This window comes from Amyelois transitella, chromosome 27 (assembly GCF_032362555.1).
Source record: "Amyelois transitella isolate CPQ chromosome 27, ilAmyTran1.1, whole genome shotgun sequence".
In the NCBI taxonomy this organism is placed as follows: domain Eukaryota; kingdom Metazoa; phylum Arthropoda; class Insecta; order Lepidoptera; family Pyralidae; genus Amyelois; species Amyelois transitella.
Window position 1 is genome coordinate 6,242,255 of NC_083530.1, and position 26,238 is coordinate 6,268,492.

The 26,238-nt window shown below is 37.7% G+C and overlaps 3 protein-coding genes across 4 annotated transcripts; 1 reads left to right on the top strand and 2 right to left on the bottom strand.

Moving 5' to 3' along the window:
* The first annotated feature begins 3,247 nt into the window (after positions 1-3,247).
* On the top strand, positions 3,248-26,181 carry LOC132903509 (pro-resilin-like). The gene is made up of 6 exons (XM_060951926.1): positions 3,248-3,262; positions 15,620-15,746; positions 16,272-16,447; positions 23,084-23,219; positions 24,347-24,433; positions 25,104-26,181. The coding sequence occupies exons 1-6, from the start codon at positions 3,248-3,250 to the stop codon at positions 25,208-25,210; spliced, it is 648 nt and encodes a 215-aa protein (XP_060807909.1). The 3' UTR covers positions 25,211-26,181.
* Positions 16,714-17,754, bottom strand: LOC106138244 (ommochrome-binding protein). Its single transcript, XM_013339353.2, has one exon. It carries the CDS (start codon positions 17,688-17,690, stop codon positions 16,839-16,841), a length of 852 nt encoding a protein of 283 aa, XP_013194807.2. The 5' UTR covers positions 17,691-17,754; the 3' UTR covers positions 16,714-16,838.
* LOC106138245 (ommochrome-binding protein) lies at positions 19,310-20,977 on the bottom strand. Of its 2 annotated transcripts, none has more exons than XM_013339354.2 (2): positions 20,912-20,977; positions 19,310-20,728 (listed from the first exon to the last, which is right to left on the bottom strand). In XM_013339354.2, exon 2 carries the CDS (start codon positions 20,720-20,722, stop codon positions 19,877-19,879), a length of 846 nt encoding a protein of 281 aa, XP_013194808.1. In that variant the 5' UTR covers positions 20,723-20,728; positions 20,912-20,977; the 3' UTR covers positions 19,310-19,876. The 2 variants fall into 2 exon arrangements, with proteins under 2 accessions (XP_013194808.1, XP_013194809.1); XM_013339355.2 differs by lacking the exon at positions 20,912-20,977 and adding an exon at positions 20,807-20,905.
* Positions 26,182-26,238: the final 57 nt, after the last annotated feature.

The following is a 26,238-nucleotide window of genomic DNA, read 5'->3' on the forward strand; positions in this document are numbered from 1 at the left end:
GCCTGGTTTCCCTAGTAAGTATAAATATTTAAGGGACAAATTATACATATTGAGTCAGCTTAGCCTCGAAGTAAGTTTCAGAACAACTCTTGCGCAAGATTCCGTGCCGCTTCTCTTCCCGTCTAGATTGTAAAAGTCAATCAAAGGAAAGGATGATAAACTTGGGATCCTTTTTTTAGGCGATGTGCTAGTAGATGTTTATGCTGTGTCTACCCTGTAAAAGGTTACTTTGTTTTATTTTTATTTTGCATTTTACTTCTAACATATACAAATGACTAAACATAAATTATATTCTATTTGAATCTCAATTCTATCTTAAAGCCAAATAGCTGAACGTGGCCTATCAGTCTTTACGGGACTGTTGGCTCTGTCTACCCCGCGAGGGATATAGACGTGATTATATGTATGTATAAATTATATCAAATTACATTTAATCACTTACGGGGCAGACAAAGCCAACATTTTTCATTACACGCCACGATAACATGATGATGAAGGTTTTATCACTAAAACAAGTACAAAAATGCTTAAAAGCGAATGAAAAATGACTAAGAACCTTATCTCCTATCTCAGTACTTGTGTTTCCCGTAAATACATGATGTCTTTATCGAGGTCATTCACTGTGGAGATGCGGTGGTCAGTGTTAGGAAGCTTTTACAATAGATTATGTATACGATTTTTTTTGTTAAAATTCTAGAATTAAATTACATACATACATATAATCACGTCTATATCCCTTGCGGGGTAGACAGAGCCAACAGTCTTAAAAAGACTGATAGGCCACGTTTAGCTATTTGGCTTAATGATAGAATTGAGATTCAAATAGTGACAGGCTGCTAGTCTGTCCCCTAAAAGAAGAATCCCAAGTTTATAAGCCTGTCCCTTAGTCGCCTTTTACGACATCCATGGGAAAGAGATGGAGTGGTCCTATTCTTTCTTTTCCAATGGTGCCGGGAACCACACGGCATTGCCGGAATCCACACGGAACACACACATAAATTATTAAATCTAAACTAGAGGCCGCCCGCGACTTCGTCCGCATGGAAACCCTATCAATCCCGATTTAGGAACTCTGGGATAAAAAGTAGCCTATGTGTTATTCTGGGTCTTCAGCTACCTACATACCAAATTTCATGGTAATCGGTTCAGTAGTTTTTGCGTGAAAGAGTAACAAACATCCATACAAACTTTCGCCTTTATAATAGTATATAGTAGGATTAACGCCCGACTGCAATCTTCTTCTTCGTCCTGGCTTTAGTCCCGGTTGCATCCTCACCACTCTGGAGAGGAGCCCGGGGTATGCCTTTGACCATGGATCCTGAATTGGATGAGTCAGTTCTTAAAGCGACTCCCGTCTGACCTCCGCAAGCTTTGCAGGGGTACCTAACCCGTATTGGATCGATCATGGTTACACATCCAGTTGCCTGAATGTGCAGGTTTCCTTCTAATTGTTTCATGACTGCAGTAGGATTTGAACATGTACCACTCTGTATCACGCTTTTTATTCAGACAACTAGCTGTGCCCGCGACTTCCTCCGCGTAGAATAGTTATTTTGGGTATCATTGAAGCTCTCAAGGATGAATAATTTACCCCCTTCTTTTTTACAGTATCCATTATTCTTCGCTCCTAATAGTTGCAGCGTGATGTTATATAGCCTAAAGCATTCCTCGATAAATGGTCTATTCAACAAAAAAAGATTTCTTAAATTCGATCCAGTAGTTCCTGAGATTAGCGCTTTCAAACAAACAAACAAACTTTTCAACTTTATAATATTAGTATAGATTTAACCATTCGACCACCAAAGCATATATTTTTTTTACTATCAAAGGGCAGTGATAAGTGTAAAAGCGCCCCAAAAGATGCGCCCTCCAGCATTGCTCTATAAAAACATCATCTAGCGAATGCATACCACAGTGCGTGCGCACAGCCAGTGCCGTTCGTCCGTTTGTATTTCGAACGCGCGCCAAAACACGCGAGTTTTGAATTTAGAACTGTTTTTTTTTTCAGTTTAGTTTTCTTTTTTACTTTTTTGTGTTTGTGCCATTTCGATTTTTCGATTTAAAAAGGTTTGTTGTTTTGTTAGTTCGAAATTTAAGCTTTTATTGCTGTAGAGGGTGCGACCGGGATTGGTCTTTCATCTCTCTTTTATATCTATACCTTTGCCAAACCACATTAATCACGTCTTGATCGCTAACGGAGTAGATAGAGCCAACAGTCTCTTAACGACTGGAAGGCCACGTTCAGCTGTACGGCTTAATGATCGAATGGAGATTCAGATAGTGACAGGTTGTAAGCCCATTCCCTAAAAGATCTTATATTGTGAGACACTATACTAGTTGAATTAAACGTAAAACGTAAAATCATCTTATTTGCTATATATAACCAGATAACATCCGACTTTCCTCGCGTGGGAATTGGACTGTATTGTGGACGATGCGATGTTAACAAGTTGATAATTTTAATGCGGGATAATTAGTAAATACAATTAAAATTTAAGTTTACCAAATCCTCAAGATTAATAATTTATGATAATACTAGTCTATGACAACTGGAAAGATGTAGTGTCTGGCTACCCCTCCGGGAGAGAGGCGTAACTTTATACATACATACAGTCACATCTATATCCTTGCTGGGTAAACAGAGCCAACAGTCTTGAAAAGACTGAATGGCCATGTTCAGCTGTTTGGCTTAGAATTGAGATTCAAATAATCACAGGTCGCTTGCCCATCGCCTAAAAGAAGAATCGCAAGTTTATAAGCCTATCCCTTATTTTATCCTTCATTAGTTGTATGTAAGCATTTATTAAGATCAGAATTAATTACATTATTATACTACCTATCTATTTTGTAGGAATCTATTAAAATAGATAAAGTATTTTCGGGATTTTCGTGCCGTGTGGTTCCCGGCACCAATACAAAAAAGAATAGGACCACTCCATCTCTTTCCCATGGATGTCGTAAAAGGCGACTAAGGGATAGGCTTACAAACTTGAGATTCTTTTTTTAGGCGATAGGCTAGCAACTTGTCACTATTCGAATCTCAATTCTATCTTAAAGCCAAATAGCTGAACGTGGCCTATCAGTCCGCTCAGGACTGTTGGCTCTGTCTACCCCGCAAGGGATATAGACGTGATTATATGTATGTATGTATGTGTATTTTCGAGATCAATATCTGAAATTAAAATTAAGGCAAAATAATCGGTTATAAAACAAAATCTTTTATTAATTCCAGGTTCATCGCATCGAAATGGTGCATTTTAAGGTAAGACATTTGATAACAGCGTAATCATGATCCAATACTGGTTACTTTTCCCTGCAAAGGATGCAGAATAGGGTTGCTGAACTATCGATATTTTTATATCGAATCGAAATCGATATTTTTAGTATAGATTCTTTACCTCGAAAATCATAAATAGACCATCAATAGTATCGATACTTCTTTTTGCGTTGAATAGACTATTTATCGAGGAAGGTTTTAGGCTATATAACATCACGCTGCAACTATAAGGAGCCAAGAAATAATGGAATATGTGAAATAAAACGGAGAAAATTATTCATCCTTGAGGGCTTCAATGACGCTCAAAATAACTTTTCCACGCGGACGAAGTTTCGGCCACAGCTAGTATATATCTATTCTATATATATCTATAGTAGTGTAAATAGTGAACTATCGATAATCTCTCGATAGTGGACTGACGTTCGACAACACTAGTGCGGAGGTAGTATGCTACATTGCAGTGTAAATAGTGAACTATCGATAATCTCTCGATAGTGGACTGACGTTCGACAACACTAGTGTGGAGGTCAGACGGGAGTTGCTTGTTACGAAAGGTATCTGACTGAGTGACCTCTCATCTCTGCGTGTACCCTGTTGCACCCTCCACAGAAGTGTCTCGGGGCCCAGGGTCCACCTGACCGACTGTCAATGTATGTAGACAATGTAGACAATGTGCATTCGTCCACGATTTAGATTTAAGAGATCTATATTTGTATATGCTTACAAACTTGGGATTCTTTTTTAGGCGATGGGCTAGCAACCTGTCACTAGTTGAATCTCAATTCTATCGTTAAGCCAAATAGCTGAACGTGGCCATTCAGTCTTTTCAAGACTGTTGGCTCTGTCTACCCCACAAGGGATAAAGACGTGACGGTATGTATGTATGTATGTATATTTGTATATTGACGTCCGATGAAAATGCTGCAGTGTAGTTTGTTCCGCCGCTTCTTCTACACATGATCCTCAGATTGGAATGGACGTCTTAAAAATGAAAATCTTATTTCAGAAACTAGGTAGGTACATTATTGACAAATGTCATTAAACATTTCTGGTGTGTACTCCTGTGTGGTTCGTGGCACTTCAATATAGGCCTACTCTATATCTTTTTCGTAGATATAGCAAAAGGCGACTTAGGGAAAGGCTTATAAACTTTGGGATTCTTTTGTAGGCGATGGCTAGCAACCTGTCTACGAGCTTGACCAATGGAAAAAACGAATGGAACGGTGTGTGGCGAGGGAAGGGGAGTATATTGAAGGGGAGCATTCGATTGTAGAATAATTTTTAAAATAAAACTCTTTTTCATAAGCAGTCTCGTTATTTAATAGCCAGACCTCGTATATGTCAGATTTAAATTTCGGTTCATTCTAGACTGTTGACTCTGTGTGCGCCGCAACGGATAAAGACGTTATTATTTGTATTTATGTCATCGAAATTCTGGAACAAACATTATTCAGATCATCAACAAAATGTGACTTAAGGCATAACTACCTATATGGCATATCCGTAATAACTCGCTTTTCGCCATAAATGTGAATTTTTATACCGAAATCTTTCACGGTAACAGACTTGATAATTTCTAAGCACTGAACCGGAAATGAGGAAATGTTTTCATTATTCCGCTTTATTAACTTCAAGCTGTTGTCCGCGACTTCTTTCGCCGAAAAAACGGTGTCTGTGTATGTATAGTTCAGTTCCAATCTTAATTATACAAAAGTGCTGACTCTCCGTGTTTCCTCCTTTTCGGGGATTGAGTCAATGTCAAGATACAAACATAAAATCACGTCTATATCTCTTGCCGGGTAGACAGAGCCAACTGTCTTGAAAAGACTGATAGGCCAAGTTCAGCTATTTGGCTTTAAGTTATGTATTTATGTATGTATGTTGTTCAGTTACAACAAAATTCTATGTCTAACACACACAAAAACCTATCACACGTAAAAATCTAGGCATTATTATACATAGAGTGCTGTAAAAGTTTCGCAATGTGGCCCAGTTGATTTAATATCGTCAATTATTTACCAACTATAATAAATTGTGTAATCCACTCAATGTCATGTGGTTAGATCCAATTTTGTGGACGTACTTAAAATACTGTGAGTTTGTTATGATGACTGTTATCAAGCTGAGGATTAGAGTGTAATGACATGGTAAGACAGAGAAAATAATGGCTGGAACAATATACATACAAACATATAATCACGTCTATATCCCTTACGGGGTAGACAGAGCCAACAGTCTTGGAAAGACTGAAAGGCCACGTTCAGCTATTTGGCTTAATGATAGAATTGAGATTCAAATAGTGACAGGTTGCTAGCCTGTCGCCTAAAAAAGAATCCCAAGTTTGTAAGCCTATCCTTTAGTCGCCTTTTACGACATCCATGGGAAAGAGATGGGGAGTAGTCCTATTCTTTTTTTTCTATTGGTGCCGGGAACCACACGACAAACTGGAACAATATATGCCATCAAAAACATCCTGTAAAAAAATACAAGTCTCGCAGCTCAGTCTTTCTACCGTAAAAAGTTGTGAGATCCATGTAATATCAAGTCGGTTTATCTATTTAGTCTCTACTTAAAGGACCTTCTGTCTTAAGTTATTACATAAGTTATTATCATGCCAATATTAAAAATATTTTACGTTTTTAGCAAATAGATCGACTTGGACATCGCATGAAAACACAATGAATATTACAATTATATTAGACTAGCTGTGCCCGCGACTTCGTCCGCGTGGAATAGTTATTTTGGGCATCATATTAATTTTTGCAAACATCCTCCTCGGCTTTATCAATTATAGCTGCTAATTAGGCGGACACGCGTATTAGAAAGATCGCTGGTTCGCCGTATTAAATGTTTCGCTGCAAATTGCTTATAACGACTATATCTCAAAACCTATTCGTCTGATTTATATACTGTAAATGGCAATTTTAGTCTACATGAAAAGCCGAAAGTAATAAACATATTTATTTGGATAAGGATTAATACTGAATTAAAGAAAATTGGTTTCAAAATAACTTATGTTTATAATGAAAAAATAATCTTAAAAAATGAACATAAAAGTGGTTATTGTAAGTAAACCTTAAGAGATAGATATATGCTCTCGCGGACTTTTTTGTGGCAATGAGTGGGCAAATGAGTACTTCACATCTTTAGTACATTGTTTTACTATATCTTTGTTGGTTTGCGCAGCGTTCGCGTGGAAAGCTCGCAGATGGCCGACTCATTCAACTTTCACCTGCATTGTTGACGTTTCCCGTAGGAAATCCGGGATAAAATGTAGCCTATAGCCTTCCTCGATAAATAGACTATCTAACAGTGAAATAATTATTCAAATCGGTACAGTAGTTTCTGAGATTAGCGCGTTTAAACAAACAAACAAACAAAACAAACTCTTCAGCTTTATAATATTAGTATAGATTGTATTACATTACAGTCTCCGAAAAAAGCTCCAAAACAATTTGTTCCTAAATTTAAGGTAGTAGTATTTAATCTCTGCTCCAGGAAAGAGATAGGAATCTTGCCGGACCGCCATTAATAAGAAGATCTTACTCCAGGTTAGGTGAGATACTGGAGAACAACCAGTGGAAATTTATCTTGCGCGATTTAGCATTCGTGCTGTGATTGGCTGTTGACATGTGACGTTTGATGATGTCGCCACAGGACTATTTGTATGCATGTACTCCTTTTAATTACTACTTTTAATTGCCGTGTGGTTCCCGGCACCATTACAAATTGCCGTGTGGTTCCCGGCATCATTACAAAAGAATAGGACCACTCCATCTCTTTCCCACGGATGTCGTAAGAGCCGACTAAGGGATAGACTTGGGATTCCTCTTTAATGTAAATCCCTGCCAATCTAAGGTCTGCCGCGCCGATGGATGCATGGCTAGGGGCGAGCCTAGTCTCGAGCGTGCCACTTCCGCCATGGGGTTGGGCGACCCCCAGGTAATGGCTAGCCTTACCCTGGCATGCGGGGCTCTGCTGGGGCGGACAAAATTTTTCCCTAGCGTCTCGTGGGAATCGCATTATGAATCGTAAAAAGCATATAAATGGCGGCGATGGTGTCCGCACCCCATCACGTCTCGTTCCCGGCGGGAGCGGTATGCGGTCTGCTGAAAGCCGCTTTGCGACGATGAATGTAAGAGGAGGAATGAAGGATAAGATTGAGGAAGTATGCCAGATGATGGATGAAAGACGTTTGGATGTGTTGTGCGTGAATGAAACGAAGCGGAAAGGATGCGACGCGACGCAGCACGGCCCTTACACGGCGTATTGGTCTGGAATTTCCAGTACCAGCCGAGGCTGTCAAGGGGTCGGTCTAATTCTTTCTGCACGAATGGCTGAGTGCGTGAATGAGTATGAGTGTGTCAGCCCTCGTCTTCTATGGATTAGGCTGAAAGTTGGAATCACTCGGATCTTCGTTCTAGGTGTTTATGCACCTTGGGATGTGGGTTCGAGGGGTACAACATCAGCAAAAAGCGAAAACGAGGAGTTCTGGAATAGTGTAAGAGAAGTATTGAAAGTTACCAAGCCAAATGAGAAGATTATTATGTTAGGTGATTTTAATGGATGGGTGGGTGTAAAGCGTGATGGATATGAAAAGGTGCTTGGTGCGTTTGGTGACGAAAAGGTGAATGATAATGGAAGAAGTGTATTAGAAATTTGTCTAGAGTGGGATCTTTTTGTGTCGAACTCAATGTTTCAACATAAAGAGATCCATACCTACACAAGAGTGGAAGGTATTTTAAAAAGTATGATAGACTTTGTGATTGTAGATGAAAGATTGAAGAACAAAGTGCTGGATACCCGTGCATATCGCGGTGCTGGCATTGACTCGGACCATTTACTGGTGATATCCCGGATAAGGGGTATCTTCAATCGCTGGCGGCACAGGGTAAGGGAGCAAACCAGCGCTTTGGAAAGAGTAAAAGTAGAAAATTTGCAAGATATGGATGTAGGTAAGAAGTATATTAATAGACTGAAGGATGAATTTGAAGATTTAGAGGAAATGAGCGATATTGAAGATGGATGGAAGGAATTTAAAGAAAGAATTGTGAAAGTAGCTGTTGAAGTGTGTGGTGTAAGTAGAAGAAGGATAGGAAAAAATCACAAAAATGCGTGGATGAGTAAAGATGTGCAAGAACTTGTGCGATTAAAGAAGAAAGCATGGCTGGATTTATTAGCAGCAAAAGCTAACTTAAGAATGCAAGAGGTTATAGATGAAGATGTGAATGAAGCACGTAAGGAATATAAGAAAATGAAAGATTTGGTTAAGAAAGCTGTGATTAGAAAGAAAGAAGAGTATAAAGAGGATTTTGATAAAAGGCTATCAGAAGACTTTCAGTCAAATCTGAAAGTATTCTGGAAATCCGTAAAGTCAGCCCGAGGAAATACTATAACCAGAGAGCTGACTAGGATCAGATGCCAGGATGGTAGCGTTGTGAAAGGAGAAGAATGTGTACTAAAGATATGGAAGGACTATTTTGAAAGTTTATTTGAAAAAAAGGAAGGAAATAAGAAAGATTTCTGCTATAGCGAAGAAAAAGAGAATGAGATGGAAGGCGAAATTGAAATGTTCGAAATTGTGGAAGCACTTAAGAGTATGAAAGCGGGAAAGGCTGCTGGGTGTGATAGAGTGTCGGTCGAGATGCTTAAAGCAGGAAAAGGCGTAGTAGCTAGTCAGTTGTACTGCCTTTTCAATTTGTGTTGGAGAAGCGGCCGAGTACCAAAAGATTGGTGTAAGGCTGTTATCGTGCCACTTTACAAAGGAAAAGGGTCACAGCTGGACTGCAAAAATTATCGTGGTATAAGCCTGCTTAGCGTCGTCGGCAAATTGTATGCTAAGGTATTGATTAATAGAGTCAGGAATGAAACTGATGACAAAATATGGGATGCTCAAGCGGGATTTCGAAAGGGAATGGGATGTACTGATCAGGTCTTTTCCTTGCGGTGCATAGCCGAAAAGTTTTTGGCCAAGAGTCAAAAAGTCTATTGCACATTCGTAGATCTGGAAAAGGCCTATGACAGAGTTGAGAGGAATGAATTGTGGTCAGCACTTTCTATGCATGGGGTGAGCAGTCTCTTAATACGAGCACTGAAATCCTTATATGAGGATTCGAGTGCTTGTGTCAGGATAAACGGAGCGCACACTGAGTGGTTTAAGATTGAGAAAGGCGTTAGGCAAGGATGTGTTGCGTCACCGTGGCTGTTCAACCTATTTATGGATAGCTGTTTGACAGATTTGAAAGAGTCTAAAAGTGGATTAAGGATGAATGAGTTACTCGTCAAATGTCTGCTCTATGCCGACGATCAGGTTATACTGGCGTCATCAGCGGAGGAATTACAGGAGATGGTAAACTGTATGCATGAAGCTTTAAAAGAGAAAGGAATGAAAGTGAACGTAAGTAAAACTAAAACACTGGTTTTTGAAATGGAGAAAGAAATGACAGCATGTAATATTTTGATTGGAGGAGAAAAAGTGGAGCAAGTGAAAGAGTTTGTATATCTAGGATCAAAGTTTACATCAGATGGCAAGTATGATAGTGATATTGAAAGGAGAGTGAACGCGGGGAACATGGTGAATGGAGCTTTGCATGCCTTTATGAGCAGTCAGAAACTATCCGAAAAGGCTCGACTGGCTGTGCACAGGGGCGTGTTGGTCCCGACATTAATGTATGGGAGTGAAAGTTGGGTATGGCAAAAGAAGCATGAAAGCAGAATAAATGCAGTGGAAATGAGAGCGTTAAGGAGTATGATGGGTGTGAAATTGAGTGACAGGATAAGGAACAGCGTGATAAGGGAATGTTGTGATGTGAAAGAAGATGTAGTTACAGGAATAGAAAAGGGTATGTTAAGATGGTTCGGTCATGTGGAGAGGATGAATGAAAGCAGGTTGACTAAGCAGATATACAAGGAGAGTGTGGAGGGAAAGGTCGGAGTGGGAAGACCTAGACGAACGTATCTTGATCAAATTAAGGACGTCCTGGTAAAGGGTCAGGTCAAAAGTACCCGAAACCGCCGAGCTTGTATGAAGAGAGTTATGAATGTGGACGAAGCGAAAGAAGTATGCAGAGATCGTGGCAAGTGGAAAGAGGTAGTCTCTGCCTACCCCTCCGGGAAAGAGGCGTGATTTTATGTATGTATGTATGTACTCCTTTTAACTTTGTCAGGCACTTGGTCGTTTGAACTTCGCCCAGTACCCGTTCCCACGCTATGAAATCACTAAAGCAGTTTCATAAAGTGTTTAATAAGAGACTTATGCATGGGAAAGCGTAGGTCCATCGTGCGAACCATAGAAATCGGAATAATGTGAGATACTAGAAATGCCACATTTTATTTTTAACTCTAGGAAATATGTGTCGCCGCTTCGAAACGAATGCAGTATTCTGCGCTATTATAAAGCTGTCATAATTAAATTCAAAATTTAAAAATAATAAGAAACGTTATGGCGACTATGATGGACCGTTGTGACGTCACATTTACTAGTATTACTTCGTTCAATCCGTGAGAAAATATCGTGATGAAACCTGCACATTCAGGCAACGAGATATGTACCTATCCATGATACAATACGTGTAAGGAAAGTTTACCGCGATCAGACGGGAGTTACATACAAACATATATAATCACGTCTAAACCCTTTGCGAGGAAGATAGAGCCAATAATATCGAAAATACTGATAGGCCACGTTCAGCTGTTTGGCTGACTGATAGAATTGAGATTCAATTCAAAGTGACAGGTTGCGTCGCCTAAAAGAAGAATCCCAAGTTTATAAGCCTATTCCTTAGTTGCCTTTTACTATATCTATGGCAAAGAGATGGAGTGGTCCTATTACTTTTTCTATTGGTGCCGGGAACCACACGGCACTAGAACAGACGGGAGTTGCTTGATATAAAAACCTCACTCACCAGGACCATGGTAAAAGGCACACCCCGGGCTCTTCTCCAGAGACGTGTTATTTGCCACTTCTATAGGCTTCAATTATTTAAAGTTCTATGGTGCGAATGGACCTTTGATTAGTCCGTTTTGCAAACGCCCTGATTTACACGGGTTCGCAAAGAACTGCCTATTAAGTCTTCGCGATTGTAAACTTAATCTTGATGAACAAGTACTAACATGTTGAGAAATATTCTAATGTTTTACATATCTTCATTACGTAACGTCTTTATCCTTTAAAGAGTAGACAGAGCTAAAAGTAAATGATGGAATTGAGATCCGCATCACTCTTCCCTGATACATATACATATAATCACGTCTATATCTCTTGCGGGGTAGACAGAGCCAACAGTCTTGAAAAGACTTGATAGGCCACGTTCAGCTATTTGGCTTTAAGATAGAATTGAGATTCAAATAGTGACAGGTTGCTAGCCCATCGCCTAAATGAAGAATCACAAGTTTATAAGCCTACCCCTTAGTCGCCTCGTGATACATTTAACATGGGATTTACAAGGCAAGAGTGAATAAGTACTATTTGAACTTGCGTACACCATTTTTAAGCTTACCTCCTGGCAGATTGAGGTGAAGCGCACTTTAATCTATTACAAAAAGAAATAATTACAATTTACTAGCTCATCGCCTAAAATAATCTTAAGCTTATTGGCTTTTCCCTTTATTGACTTCTACTTTTTAGACAAGCGGCTGGTACACACTATGTTTTTTTCGCTACCACACCATGGAAGCTTTTTTTCTTCTCTCCTGATGTATCTCGTATCCGTCCCAACCCATATCATCCAGATTTTCTTTGACTAGTTCGTGGGCGTCACTCCGTACATAGGTACATCTTAACCTTAACATTCTCCTTGCGGGATAAACAGAGCCAACAGTCTTGAAAAACTGACAGGCTACGTTCAGCTGTTTGGCTTAATGATAGAACTGACATTCAAATATTCTATTCTAAGTTTAATTAATATTGTGAAGTTGACGTTGTTGAAGAAAATGCTGCAGTGCAGTTTGTTACCGCTTCTTCTGCACTGACGCTTTGGAAGCGGCAGTAAACTTAGTTTTTAAGTAATTTATTTGACGTCAACCAATGTTGTTTAACCATACGTTTTGACAATTATTAAGCGATATATTGTATCCTATAGTAATGAATAAAAATTTTGAATTTGAATTTGAATATGTCACTATTGTTGCTAGCCCTTCGCCTAAAAGAAGAATCACAATTAAGACCGTTCTAGTTTCGCGTCGCGTCGTATCGAATCTGTACGATCATTTCTATTGTATTCTAATGTCTATGCCCACAAGTAGCTTTCGACCTTAAAGCTCAAAGCTTAAGATATATTTTACTGTTGCAGAAATGTAGTGGAATGCCCGAAGGTCAGAAATGAAATTATTTGTATGTAATTACTGGATGGTTATCGATCGTCTATGAAGGCCGATATTTTTTTATATACATACATAACATCAGGCTTGTTTCCTGGAGGGGTCGGCGGAGACTACATCTTTCCAATTGCAAAGAACCATGCATAGTTCTTTTGCTTCATCCACATTCATAACTCTCTTTACACACATACATAATATAATCACGTCTATATCCCATGAGAACAGAGCCAACAGTCTTGAAAAGACTGAAAGGTCACGTTCAGCTGTACGGCTTAGTGATGGAATTGAAATTCAAATAGTGACAGGTCGCCAGCCCATAGCCTGTAAGAAGAATTCCAAGTTTATTAGCCATTCCCTTAGTCTTCTTTATGACAATAGAAAGTTGGCTATATTATAGCTGAAACATTGGAATACGAGGAACATTGTGCCGTATGTTCAACACCTTATAAGGCGAACTCCAAATATAAATATGTGATCTAAGTATATTCTTAGCTTTGTATTGTATTCAGTCATGCGCAGTTATTAAATACTAGCTGTGCCCGCGACTTCGTCTGCGTGGTATAGTTATTTTAGGCATCATTGAAGCCCTCAAGGATGAATAATTTTCCCCGTTTTTTTCACATTTTCCATTATTCCTTCGCTTCTAATAGTTGCAGCGTGTAATATAGCCTAAAGCGTTCCTCGATAAATGGTCTATTCAACGCAAAAAGAATTTTTCAATTCGCGCGTTCAAACAAACAAGCTTTATAATATTAGTAGAGATATAAAGTCGTTATTAATCATATTATTTGGAAATCCTGACACGCCTGCATCCCCGACAGCCGTAAATGTGCATGCCTGGCATCATAAGCGATACATCATAATTAAAATTAAAGACGAAGTCACGGGCAACGGTTAGTTAATTAAATGAGAACTTAACGCGTAGATTCTACATAATCTAGTGAAATTAGTAATCTACTTTATAAAACAAAACATAAAGATGGTTATCTGGCATTCCCATCGCGAATGTGGTCTTGTCAAGAGCGTATCAGATTTGTACAATTGTACATTCGGATATGGTATGTTACATAAGTACTACAATTGTGTTGAAGATTCGGAATGATTCATTAAGGTTCAATCTCATTATGGCAGTCTATCTCTTTCTAGCTGCTTCTTCTGCACTGACGCTTTCGAGGTGATTAGTTTAAACTAATTATTTGACATCAACCAACTTTGTGAAACCAAAAGATATGACAATTATTAAGTGACGTTCAAAATGTCCCATAATAATGATTAAAAAAAAATTAAATTTATATTTTAATATCTTTATATACATACATACATACCATCACGCCTGTTTCCCATTGGGGTAGGCAGAGACTGTGGAATTCCACTCGCTACGATCCTAACAGACCTCTCCCGCTTCCTCCACACTCATTACTCTTTTCATGCATATTCGACGATTACGGGTACTCCTAACATCTCCCTTTTTCTGAAAGTTCGATGAGGCCGGCTCTGTCCCACTTTTACAGTTATCTAGGTATCTTTACTATCCTACTAATATTATAAATGCGAAAGTTTGTATGTCAGTATAGATGTTTGTTACTCTTTCACGCAAAAACTACTGAAATTTGTAATCCAGGTAGCTGAAGACCCAGAATAATATATAGGCTACCTACTTTTTATCCCGGAGTTCCCGCGGGATTGATAGGGTTTCCACGCGGACGAAGTCGCGGGCGGCCTCTAGTATTAAGTAAATAGTCACCCAGAACATCATTGAAGAAGGCATCTGCTCCAGATCTTCGGAAACACGATAACATCACCCAATCCTGTGGGAGCGCATTACAGTGACGTGGGAAATAGCAACTTAATTACATCATTACATAACTTGGGAACTCTCCCATAAATAAGTTACACATAAGTGTTGCTTCGAATCTTGTGGGTTATATTTAACCTCGTTTCAAGATGTCCGTCTGTCTAGACTGCGACTAGGTAACTTTAAAACTTTTAAATTGTCTTCGGAAAAATAGTTAATAACTACCAAAAATATCCCTTTTTCCAACTGCTTGCGAAACTGAGTTGCCACGGCGGCTGAAAGGAATTGGTGGATATCAAACGCATTACTAGCGTCGTAGCTTAGCACAGTCTTGTGCCATATTCGCTCTATCTACCTCGTCAAGAATGAAGATGTTTGTGGCTCGTTTTATCCCGCGGAAGATTTGTTTTTTAAGAAATTTCAGTTACCTAAAATTTTATTAATACATGCATATGGTCACGTCTATATCCCTTGCGGGGTAGACAGAGCCAACAATCTTGAAAAGACTGAATGGCCACATTCAGCTATTTGGCTTAATGATAGAATTGAGATTCAAATAGTGACAGGTTGCTAGCCCATCGCCTATAAAAGAATCCCAAGTTTGTAAGCCTATCCCTAAGTCGCCTTTTACGACATCCATGAGAAAGAGATGGAGTGGTCCTATTCTGTTTTGTATTGGTGCCGGGAACCACACGGCAAAATAGTTAATACCTACCAAAAATATCCCTTTTTCCAACTGCTTGCGAAACTGAGTTGCCACGGCGGCTGAAAGGAATTGGTGGATATCAAACGCATTACTAGCGTCGTAGCTTAGCACAGTCTTGTGCCTTATTCGCTCTATCTACCTCGTTAAGAATGAAGATGTTTGTGGCTCGTTTTATACAGCGGAAGATTTGTTTTTTAAGAAATTTCAGTTACCTAAAATTTTATTAATACATGCATATGCATATGGTCACGTTTATATCCCTTGCGGGGTGGACAGAGCCAACAGTCTTGAAAAGACTGAATGGCCACGTTCAGCTATTTGGCTTAATGATAGAATTTAGATTCAAATAGTGACAGGTTGCTAGACCATCGCCTAAAGAAACCCAGGTTTTACAAACCTGGGTATGCCTATCCCTTAGTCGCCTTTTACGACATCCATGGTAAAGAGATGGAGTGGTCCTATTCTTTTTGTCAATAGTGCCGGGAACCACACGGCACTAAAATTTGATTCGTTTTAATTTCAGTTGTTCAGCGTGACGCTCCTGGCCGCGTTGGCTAACTGCGAGCCGCCTGTGACGGGGTACAATTACCAACCCAACAGGAACTACCAGGGATACCAACCCAGCAATAACTACCTGCCTCCCACCACAGGTACGCTTGTCTTTATCCTTTACGGGTCAGACGTAGCCAACAGTGTCGGCAAGACTGAAACACCTCGTTCAACTGAATGGTTTAATATTTAAGTTTAAGTTCAATTATCCACAGGTTACTACCCCATCGCCTAAAAGAAGAATCCCAAATTTCCTCTTCAGCCTCCTGGTCTTAGTCCCGGTTACGTCCTTACCTTTCTGTATAAAAGGTGTGCCAGTGAGAGACCAATTCCCATAATGGTAATGGCCGAGATAGAATTTAAACCTGGTCTCCACGCCCATTAACACGCATTTTAGTGGGGCATCTTTACCGTTCGACCACAGACGCTGGAACAACCTAATAGAAACTACCAGCCGGAAGACAGGGCTAAACGTTTTGAAAAGTCTAAAATGCCGCGTTCAGCATGATGGAATTATAATTCAGATAGTGACAGCTTTCTCTTAAAGAAGAATATGTACCTACTTTTACAGTATTCCCAGGAATATAAAAGTAACCATATTCTTGAAAAACTTATTCTTCTTTCAGGATACAGTCCCCCCACTAATAACTACTTACCGCCGAGTTCGTTTGGCTCCCAAGGAGGATCTTTTGGCCCCAATCATGGCGGCTCGTTTGGATCTAATCACGGCTTCGGCTCCGGCGATCAGGGCTCGTATGACCACGGTCAGAGTCATGGTGGGCATGGACACGATAATGAAGAGGTAAGACATTTACTGATAAACATAATATGGGCACTTAGAAAATCTCGCTTCATTCCCGAAGTTGTAAGCAGAGGCAGATTTGAACACGCCTCGATTTGCATACTTCTTTCGGTTCATCCACATTCATTCTCTCTTCATGCAAACACGTCGGTTTAGGGTACTCTTGACCTGACAATTTGCCAGGACGTCTTTGATTCGATGAATGCTACTTAATGACAGGTTGATATACTTTGAAGAAAATGTAAAGAAGAGTTACAAGTATTAAGCTTCTTTTTGACCCTTTAATTTTGTTCTTTTCTACGTTACCAGACGAAACAATGGTTATAATAAGTATTAATAAATAAGAAAAAAATAAATAACAATAAATACAAGAACACAATTTCTCACAAGATCAAGTTTTCTTACGCCTGTATAAGAAGTATGCACTCACAGGTTTCAACCTATAAATGTTATTATCTTCAGAATAAAACACGTCCCCGTAGTCTCCGAATATTATGCTTCTAGGATCGAAATGTAGATCTGCAATTTTTTCTGCTGTACCGTTAACGCAATTAATATTATAAAGTCCGTTTTCAGCTACACCATAAGTTTTCTCTTCTCCGACAATGAAATTATACACTCTAGATAAATCGACATTTTTCACAATATCTCCATCTTTTGTAAAACAAAACAGACCGCACATCGTCACAAAATGTACATTTCTTTTGTTGTCCACTTCGAAATCAATAACAGTTTTCATGTCTCCGACTAAAACTGCAGTTTGCCCTTCATTATATAACTTGTAAATCCTATGGTTATTTGCATCGATGATGTAAATAACATTGTTTCTTATAACGATCTTCATAATATTCATATTGTACAAACCAATATTAGTAGCCCTGTTGGACAAGGGATCGTATTTATAAAGTCCATTTTCTGAACCGAAGTAAACCTCACCAGTTTCAGTGTCCACTGCTGTAGCTTTGTTCGTGGCAATACCTTCTATTTTGACAGCTCGTTTAGTTACAACATTGATGTAAGCACGTCCAGAGTTCTTTAAGTTATCATCCATGTACATGAAAAAGAGGTTTCTGCTGGAGGAATCGTATGCTAATTCTTTAGGCGAGTCGAATTTATTTGTCAGCAATTCTTTTTTATAAAGTCTGCCACCGATTCTGTCTATAGGTTCTTCACTTAAGTAAATTTCTTGCGTAGCGCCCGCGCTCACTAACAACAAAATAATGTATTTCAGTTTGTCAAACATGATTTTTTTACAAGCGTTTGTTACGTCTGGCCACGCGTGATTAACTAAAGCTCTTCATATCTCGCCCGCTTAATTGTATACATGACAGTATCAGATGACATTTTACACAATTAAGACCGTACATCTTAGCAATAAGGTCTTATTTATGTCATTGATATATTGTTGTTCATCCTTCGCGTTGTATTATGAGATGTTATGATAACAAGTTAGGGGTCATTTTTATTGATACGTATTTCTAGGAATGTGTTGGTGTTGCAATTGAAGTAATTATAGCGCATATTATCAGCATAACTTGCATTTTACTGTTGTTTCTCCTCTAAATTGCAATTTTTTTGTATTTTGAGTAGTCGACGACTATGACAATCTGTTGTAGCCAGAGACTAAAATAGTACAATTTAGCATTTGGCGTCTTTTGGTAAAATTACATAAGTCACGCCTTATATTTTTATCCTGATTTTAAATAAATTAGTCTTACAATTATTTCTCGATTGATTATTATGTGCAAGCTGTCGTGCCTATTCTATTAGACAGTTAAAGTATTTAATGTTGAATCTATATAAGAGTGGAATTTCCATGAAGTTATCTTTACCATTACCCACCTCTTGTAATCATCCTTCCTCATCAGATCTTTATTTGAATTGAAGAAAGACCTTGAATTCTTTGCGTCAGTAAATCTGCTCTTATCGTAACGGACGGACAAACCAAATTATTCGTGTAATTATTATTTTTTTATCTCATTTATTGCTTGGTAAATCCGTGTTTATTTCTGATACTGCATGTTGTTTTGTATTCTGAATAATCAGAATTCAAGATTTGGGATTTCCTCCCAGCTTCTCTGTTACTGTCTCTGCAATACCAAGGGTAGGACTTTATTAGTAATTCGAGTGAGTTGGATTTCAATCTGCAAGATTGGGTCTAAGGTGGTATACGAGATAATGTAATGCCTACTTACTTTTGCTATAGAATTCCCTTGATTGCAAATATCAGGGAACATAAAAATGGGAAGGGAATTCCAGATTTTAGCAGTTGTAATGATAAAATTTGATCGCGAAGTGCGTCGATTTGAGCTTTCGTGTATCACCTTCGACCTCATATTGATTACCTTTACGTAAATTGGGGTCATACGATCCTTAATTTAAAAAATGTGTTACATGTTGTTATTGAATGTCACAATCTTACCATTAAAATTTTACAAATATGATAATTTTGAACTTGCTTTGTTGTTGTCGTTTAATGCGGGTTACAATTCGCAATGCTTCTTTTCAAATCTTGGTTTTTATGACTCTTTAGTATGCGTATGGCGTAATCTTGTAAGTAGTTATTCCTTTTTTATTGACCTGACCACATAATTTAGTTATTGTTAGTACCTTTCTTTCCGCTTTGTTGTTATCTGAGGGAGTGACTTTATGCATGAGTGTGGATGATTAAGGAAGATCAATCATGTGCATTCTCAATTTACATATTAGAAAATAAATTACCTAACTAGCTCTAGTTGGAAAGGAATTATCAATTTGCCGCATAAGTAGTTGCGCAGAAAGGAATTCGATTCATGTCCTATTTTAATAATAAATGCATTTCTAAACACAAGTTCAAAACAAGATTATGGAAAATTGATTGAAGAAAATTTAAAGTTTATTTAAAATACAATTTATTACCTAATAAGCTTAACAACAATTGATTCCATCGGGAGCTTAGTTCTGGAGAACCAAGCTAAATATCAGCCAAGATATCAGCTCCACTACCAAGCTCCCTGCTAAATTCATTAAGCAAAAGCTTGTTACAAACTTATAGAATACAAGGCTGAAGAATATACATTCGATACAAAGCAACACCCAAGTCTTAATTTTTCGTGTCTAGTTAAACCATTTTGACATCATAATCTTTTTCATACATAAAATAAAATTAAACAATCTTGATACGTCCTATTGCTGAAAAGAACATATAAAAAAATAAACTATGGTTAATCGCAAATCTTATTTCATCTTGCTTGCTTCTTCTCACGGCTATAAATTAATTTATATATGCTTTATTATTATAGTAGGTACGTAAAGAAATTGGCTGTACATTCGGTACTAATTTAAGGTCCTCGTGAATTTTGCTGTAGTTACATTTAATCCAACTTACTATCTGTACACTGTTCTTAAATGATAATTTAATTGTCAGAGCCTCACAATAATTATTCGTGATTAACAAGAATTTTCCGGAATCAGTCTCACTAATCTTGTGGCATCAGAATATATTATGTTATTACTACTGTCAAACGCTAGACCAAATGCATCATCAATTTGCAAAACACTATCCAAGGAATTAGTATCTGTATTCAAAACAAAAATACCAGTTTGCAAACAAATATGTACTTTCCCTCGTGTATCAATAGCAATTCCTCTTATACCATTATCTGTTCTTTCTTGTTCTTTATAAACAGTTGCTGTTGACGTACCTTTTCTCTGTCCGTAAAAGCCTGTAGCGTTAGTGAAATACATGACATCATTGGAGTCTATAACGAAGTGGTCCACTTTAGTATCTTGCAAATCTTTAAACCTAGACACCTCACCGTAGGATAGCGTATACAGAAACTGTGATGGAAACACTGAAAAGTACAAGACGTCTTTGAAAAACACATTCCAAATATCACTGCCTTTTTCTCCGATTGCCTCTGATTTGTGTGTGCTGTAATCGTATTTGTAAAGTCCGTCGCTGCCACCGATGTAGACGTCGTTAGTTGCTTCATCAACAGTTTGTGCAAAGCCGTTAGGTACATCATCTATTGTTTTAAATTCTTCAGTTTTGAGATTTAACCTCGCAGATATAAAGTTGTCTGAGTTTTCGACGACATTGTAACTAAAATATAGAACGTCTTTGCTACGATCCACGGTTAACAGATAAGGTCTATCCATGTTCTCCTTCAGAACTTCTTCCCTATGATGCACGCCATTTATTTCGACTCCGCCACAATTATTTTCATTTCCGTCTTCTTTTATAACAGCAGCTTGACTGATTACCAGAATTGATAAAATTATAATGAGTTTCATTATGACCTGTAAAATCAAATAAATTTTGTTCAGTTTCAACTTATGCACTAAAATCTCATCACGTAATGAATACAAAATACCCACGTGATTAAGAATTTCTTATATCTGATTTGTCTAAATAATTTCCACTATTACTTCATGATAATGATTAATTTCAATTTAATTTGTAAAACGAGTCAAGAAACTCACCGCGTTTTGTCGTAGCCTTTAGATAACTGGATGGCGGAATCCTCTAAGCGTTCAACTACGATTACTTCAAATGTTATTTTTTGATTTCCAACTACTGTGGAGTAGACTTATATGATTTATCACCACTGCGTATTTCAAAGCTGTGTGGTTCCCGACGCCAATAGAAATAGAATAGGACCATTCGATCTCTTTCCCACGGATGTCGTAAAAGGCAACTAAGGGATAGGCTTATAGACTTGAGATTCTTCTTTTAGGCGACGGGCTAGCAACCTGTCACTTATATGAATCTCAATTCTATCAGTAAACCACACAGCTGAACGTTATTATCGGTATATTCAAGGCTTTTGGCTATGTCTACCCCGCAAGGGATATAGACGTGATTATCTGTATGAATGTAGGTATTATATGTACGTATTAAAATTACCACCAATCCAATGTCATTAATTTAGCATCCCATAACACAAGTGTTTATTTACAACTTACTTTAGGTCTAGCACTACCTGTGTAACTTGAGCCGTATTTATTTTTCGGTAAGATTTAACGGTGTACTTTTTGGTAACTTCCTGATATGCAATTTCTAAAATCTTTTGCCAATTTGAGTTCATCTTCTAAATCTTCATCTTCAAAATAAATATCTTTAAATCTAAGCTTTTCGAAATAAAGTACTTTTTATTGGGCGAAAATACGTCCGTATTAGATAAGAAAACATACATACATATGTATGTTCACGTCTATATCCCTTGCGGGGTAGACAGAGCCAACAGTCTTGAAAGGACTGAATGGCCACGTTCAACTATTTGGCTTAATGATAGAATTGAGATTCAAATAGTGACAGGTTGCTAGCCCATCGCCTAAAAATAATCCCAAGTTTGTAAGGCTATCCCTTAGTCGCCTTTTACGACATCCATGGGAAAGAGATGGAGTGGTCCTATTCTTTTTTGTATTAGTGCCGGGAACCACACGGCACAGATAAGAAAACCCGTCTTATATCTTCAAATACCGCAAAAATTATTTATTCATGATAATATTTATTTTATCGTCTCCATAGATTTCTCTGTCCACTTAATCAGGGTACCGAAGAGGTTATCATTTTAATTTGCTGTATGAATCTCTGCTTGTAAGTTATGAGATTAATTCCTTAAAGTAAGTAACAGTCAAGATCGAATCTATAAAAAGGCAATGATAATTTTTGGTGGAATTATAACTATTGGTTTCAAAAACTATTCTTAGTTCTTATATCCTACTAATATTATAACTGTTGCATTTATAATATTAGTAGGATAATGGAGGCAATCTCTAAAAAAACTTGAAGGCCGCGTTCATCTGATGGCCTAAAGATGGAATTGAGATTCAAATAGTGACAGGTTGCTAGCTCATCGCCTAAAAGAAAAATCCCAAGTTTGTAATCCATTATTCGCCTTCAACGACATACTTGGGAAAGTGATGGAGCGGTCATATTCTAAATTGCCGTGAACCACACGTAATAAGACTATAGGTAGATTATCTACTTATACACAGGTATAATAAAACAGTAAAAATGTTTTATATTTTGACTGAAACGGATAGAGATTTTTTTTCATTTTTTTGTCTGTCTGTCTGTCTGTCTGTATCTGACTGTATGATTAAGATTCAACTCGAAAATTACGCGGACGAAGTCGCGGGCATTAGCTAGTCTTATACATAAAATTCTCGTGTCACAATGTTCGTTCCCGTACTCCTCCGAAACGTATTGAGCGATTCTCATGAAATTTTGTGAGCATATTAAGTAGGTCTGAGAATCGGCCAACATCTATTTTCACACCCCTTAGTGATAAGGGTTGTCCACCCTTAACATTTTTTTTTAACTACAAATTACTTATATGGCAAAACAACGTTTGCCGGGACAGCTAGTTACATACATATGGTCAAGTCTATATCCCTTACGGGGTAGACAGAGCCAACAGTCTTGAAAAGACCGAATGACCACGTTCAGCTATTTGGCTTAATGATAGAATTGAGATTCAAATAGTGACAGGTTGCAAACGCATCGCCTAAAAAGGAATCCCAAGTTTGTAAGCCTTAGTCGCCTTTTACGACATCCATGGGTAAGAGATGGAGTGGTCCTATTCTTTTTTGTATTGGTGCCGGGTACCACACGACACAGCTAGTTAACATATAAATTTCTCATTTCAGCCGAAGTCCTACGAGTTCGGGTATTCGGTGAAGGACGCTCAATCCGGGAACGACTACGACCGCCGGGAGAGCTCGGACGGGAACGTCGTGCGAGGGGAATACCGCGTGCAGCTGCCGGACGGACGCACCCAGATCGGTCGGTACATATATACAGGGTGTCTGATTAATTGCATTTCACACAAACTATACTAATATTATAAACATACATACATATGATCACGTCTTTATCCCTTACGGAGTAGACAGAGCCAACAGTCTTGAAAAGACTGATAGGCCACGTTCAGCTGTTTGGCTTTATGATGGAATTGAGATTTAAATAGTGACGGGTTGCTAGCCCATCGCATAAAAGAAGAATCCCAAGTTTATAAGCCTATCCCTTAGTCGCCTTTTACGACATCCATGGGAACGAGATGGAGTGGTCCTATTTTTTTTTTATTGGTGCCGGGAACCACATGGCAATATTATAAAGCTGAAGAGTTTGTTTGTTTGAACGCGCTAATCTCAGGAACTACTGATCTGAATTGAAAAATTATTTTTGCATCGAATAGAGCATTTATCGAGGAAGGCTTTAGGCTATATAACATCACGCTGCAACTTTAAAGAGCAAAGAAATAATGGATAATGTGAAAAAAACGGGGAAAATTATTCATCCTTGAGGGCTTCAATGATGCCCATAATAACTATTCCACGCGGACGAAGTCGCGGGCACAGCTAGTAGTAACATGTAATAGCTGCGTGTTCCGTGCAGATTTAAAAAGTCGGTATGAAGAGAAATTACTACAATTTTTTTTTCATAAATTTTTCATTTCTGTATCTCAATACTAAAGCGTTGGCTTATGACCGTTGGCTCTATATACCCCGTAAGGAAAAAGACGAGACGTGTCGCTGAGTAGTGAAAGGGTCTAGGTCTACGACCGTCAACTAAACTAACTCGTTATACTTGTATCATCAATTGATATAAGAAAGTGGTTGAGGCTAGTTTGATAACTTACTGTTATTTACTTGTTTAGATAGGTTTTTATATAGCCTTCCTTGATTAATGGTCTATTCAACACAAAAATAATTTTTCAATTCGAACCAGTAGTTCCTGTGATTAGCGCGTTCAAACAAACAAACAAACTCTTCAGCTTTATAATATTAGTATAGATTTATTTATGTAAGTAGTTCTCGAGTTAATGTCGATCATACAAACAAACTTACACACGAGGCGAGTGTAGAACCTCCGATGTAGTCGTCTATAACAGCTTGTTAATTCGCTTTCAGTGACATATCACGCTGATTGGCGCACCGGTTTCCACGCGGACGTTCGCTACGAGGGGGAGGCAAGATATCCTGAGCCAAGTCAGCAAGGTAAGGAACTTTACTACCATTTTCGTCATTGTTTGAACCCTATCAATATTATTCTTAAACCGATACCAATGTCGAAGAAAGAAAAAAAAATTCTTATTTCGAAATTAAAATGGCCGAATTCCGAGACTTATTTGCCTTTATTTCGTCTCGTTCTCGCTCTGTGGTTTACCTTAGTGATAGAGAGAGACCAAAGATACGACAAATGCCTATAATTTAAACGAATATGTCTTTACTTTAACGACCATAAAACGCCACTAATTAAAGTAAAAAAATTTTTGTGTGAACATAGACTACTATGGAATGGCGACAATCCTTCTTAGTTTCTATGAGAAACAATAAAACATAATGCACTTGCAAAGCGTAAGTGCTATTACTGTCTAATAGATGGCGCTAATGCTAAGTTTTATTTTATTTAGTTTAAATAAATGAGGCGTTTCCAAAGAAACATTTTTAAAAAAGCAGTTACCATTATTTCTTACTTCTTATGTTGAGACCAATTTTTCACAATACATTGGCTATTCATGATTAAAACGTAATAGTAATTTGTTTTGTCCGATTAAAAATAATAAATAAATCATATGGCAAACAATAAAAATTACAAGAACTGTAAAAACACCTCATTACCATGTTATTTAACATACCACTGACATATTACATTTTTTTTTTACAGGAGGTTACAATTATAACGCGCCCGCAGATTTCAGCGGTTCCCTGACCGGCTTTGGCAACGGATACAAGCAACCTTCTACGCAATACGGCCCCCCTGGGTACCATTGACAACTGACAAGTTCGCGCCATAGATTAAAAAGATTAAGAAGTTAAGATTTCATTAAAATTATGTACAAGGCCTAAGATCTAATAGGTATTTGAAGAATGCCATTCGACCAACTTCAAATCTCATACGTATTATTTTATTTTCCACTTTAGATGATGACTATTAGATGCAACTATGTAAAGAGTAGAAATTGTATTTTAAAATAACATTTGAAAGGTTTTCATCGTGATAATCTTTATATCCACACTATTAATAAAATGAAAAGATTAGTATTTTTGGATGTCTAAAACTTAAAACTACTAGACTGATTTTTACGAAATTTGGCACAGATATAGAAACTCTCAGAAGTGAGTACCTACTTTTTTCTGGAATTTACCATAGGAGCAAAGCCCTGCGCTAATGCTAGTGATGAATATAGCTGGGAGCTATACTTTCAAAGTAATGCCTTAAAAATATTGAAAAACAAAGAAAAAACTTGAAAAACAAAGAAAAAAAGTTAAAACAAGGAAGATATTATACTTAGATGGTTATCTGTACTTTACACTTTAAAATATGTTGAAATAGTTTCATAACTATCCTATTTTTTTTTGGTTGGTTAATTAATGGACATTTAATTACATCAAGATAAAAAATAAGTCACTCAGCATTTTTATAAATAGAAAGTTATATACTTAGCTATTACACGTGGTGAAACTATTTTAGTGAAAGTTTAGTATGGTAGTACCTCTAACAATATCACTGTTGTAAGTTATTGAAATGATATTGGTCCCGACACAATACAGGCAGAGGGGAGGTTTCTTCAAATGTTGTAAATTCCGTCCCAAAGTTACCATTAGCTTAATAATTTAGATGTATTATTGTATAAAATCAGCCGTGGAGTTAAAAACTCAATTATTACTATTTTGTATCTGTAAATATTAACTGTCGAAAATCTTTAGGATATAGAACATTCTTTTATTAAACTGTCTATAATTGAGGTCTGTATAAAAAAAAAGTATTTGTATATTTTAGATAAGTTTTTTTTTACTGA

Coding starts and splice junctions, on each gene's coding strand:
- LOC132903509 (XM_060951926.1), top strand. Junction 15,747..16,271: donor CTACCTGCCTCCCACCACAG/GTACGCTTGTCT, acceptor TTCTTCTTTCAG/GATACAGTCCCCCCACTAAT. Junction 16,448..23,083: donor ATGGACACGATAATGAAGAG/GTAAGACATTTA, acceptor TTCTCATTTCAG/CCGAAGTCCTACGAGTTCGG.
- LOC106138244 (XM_013339353.2), bottom strand. CDS start 17,690: ATGTTTGACAAACTGAAATACATTATTTTGTTGTTAGTGAGCGCGGGC.
- LOC106138245 (XM_013339354.2), bottom strand. CDS start 20,722: ATGAAACTCATTATAATTTTATCAATTCTGGTAATCAGTCAAGCTGCT.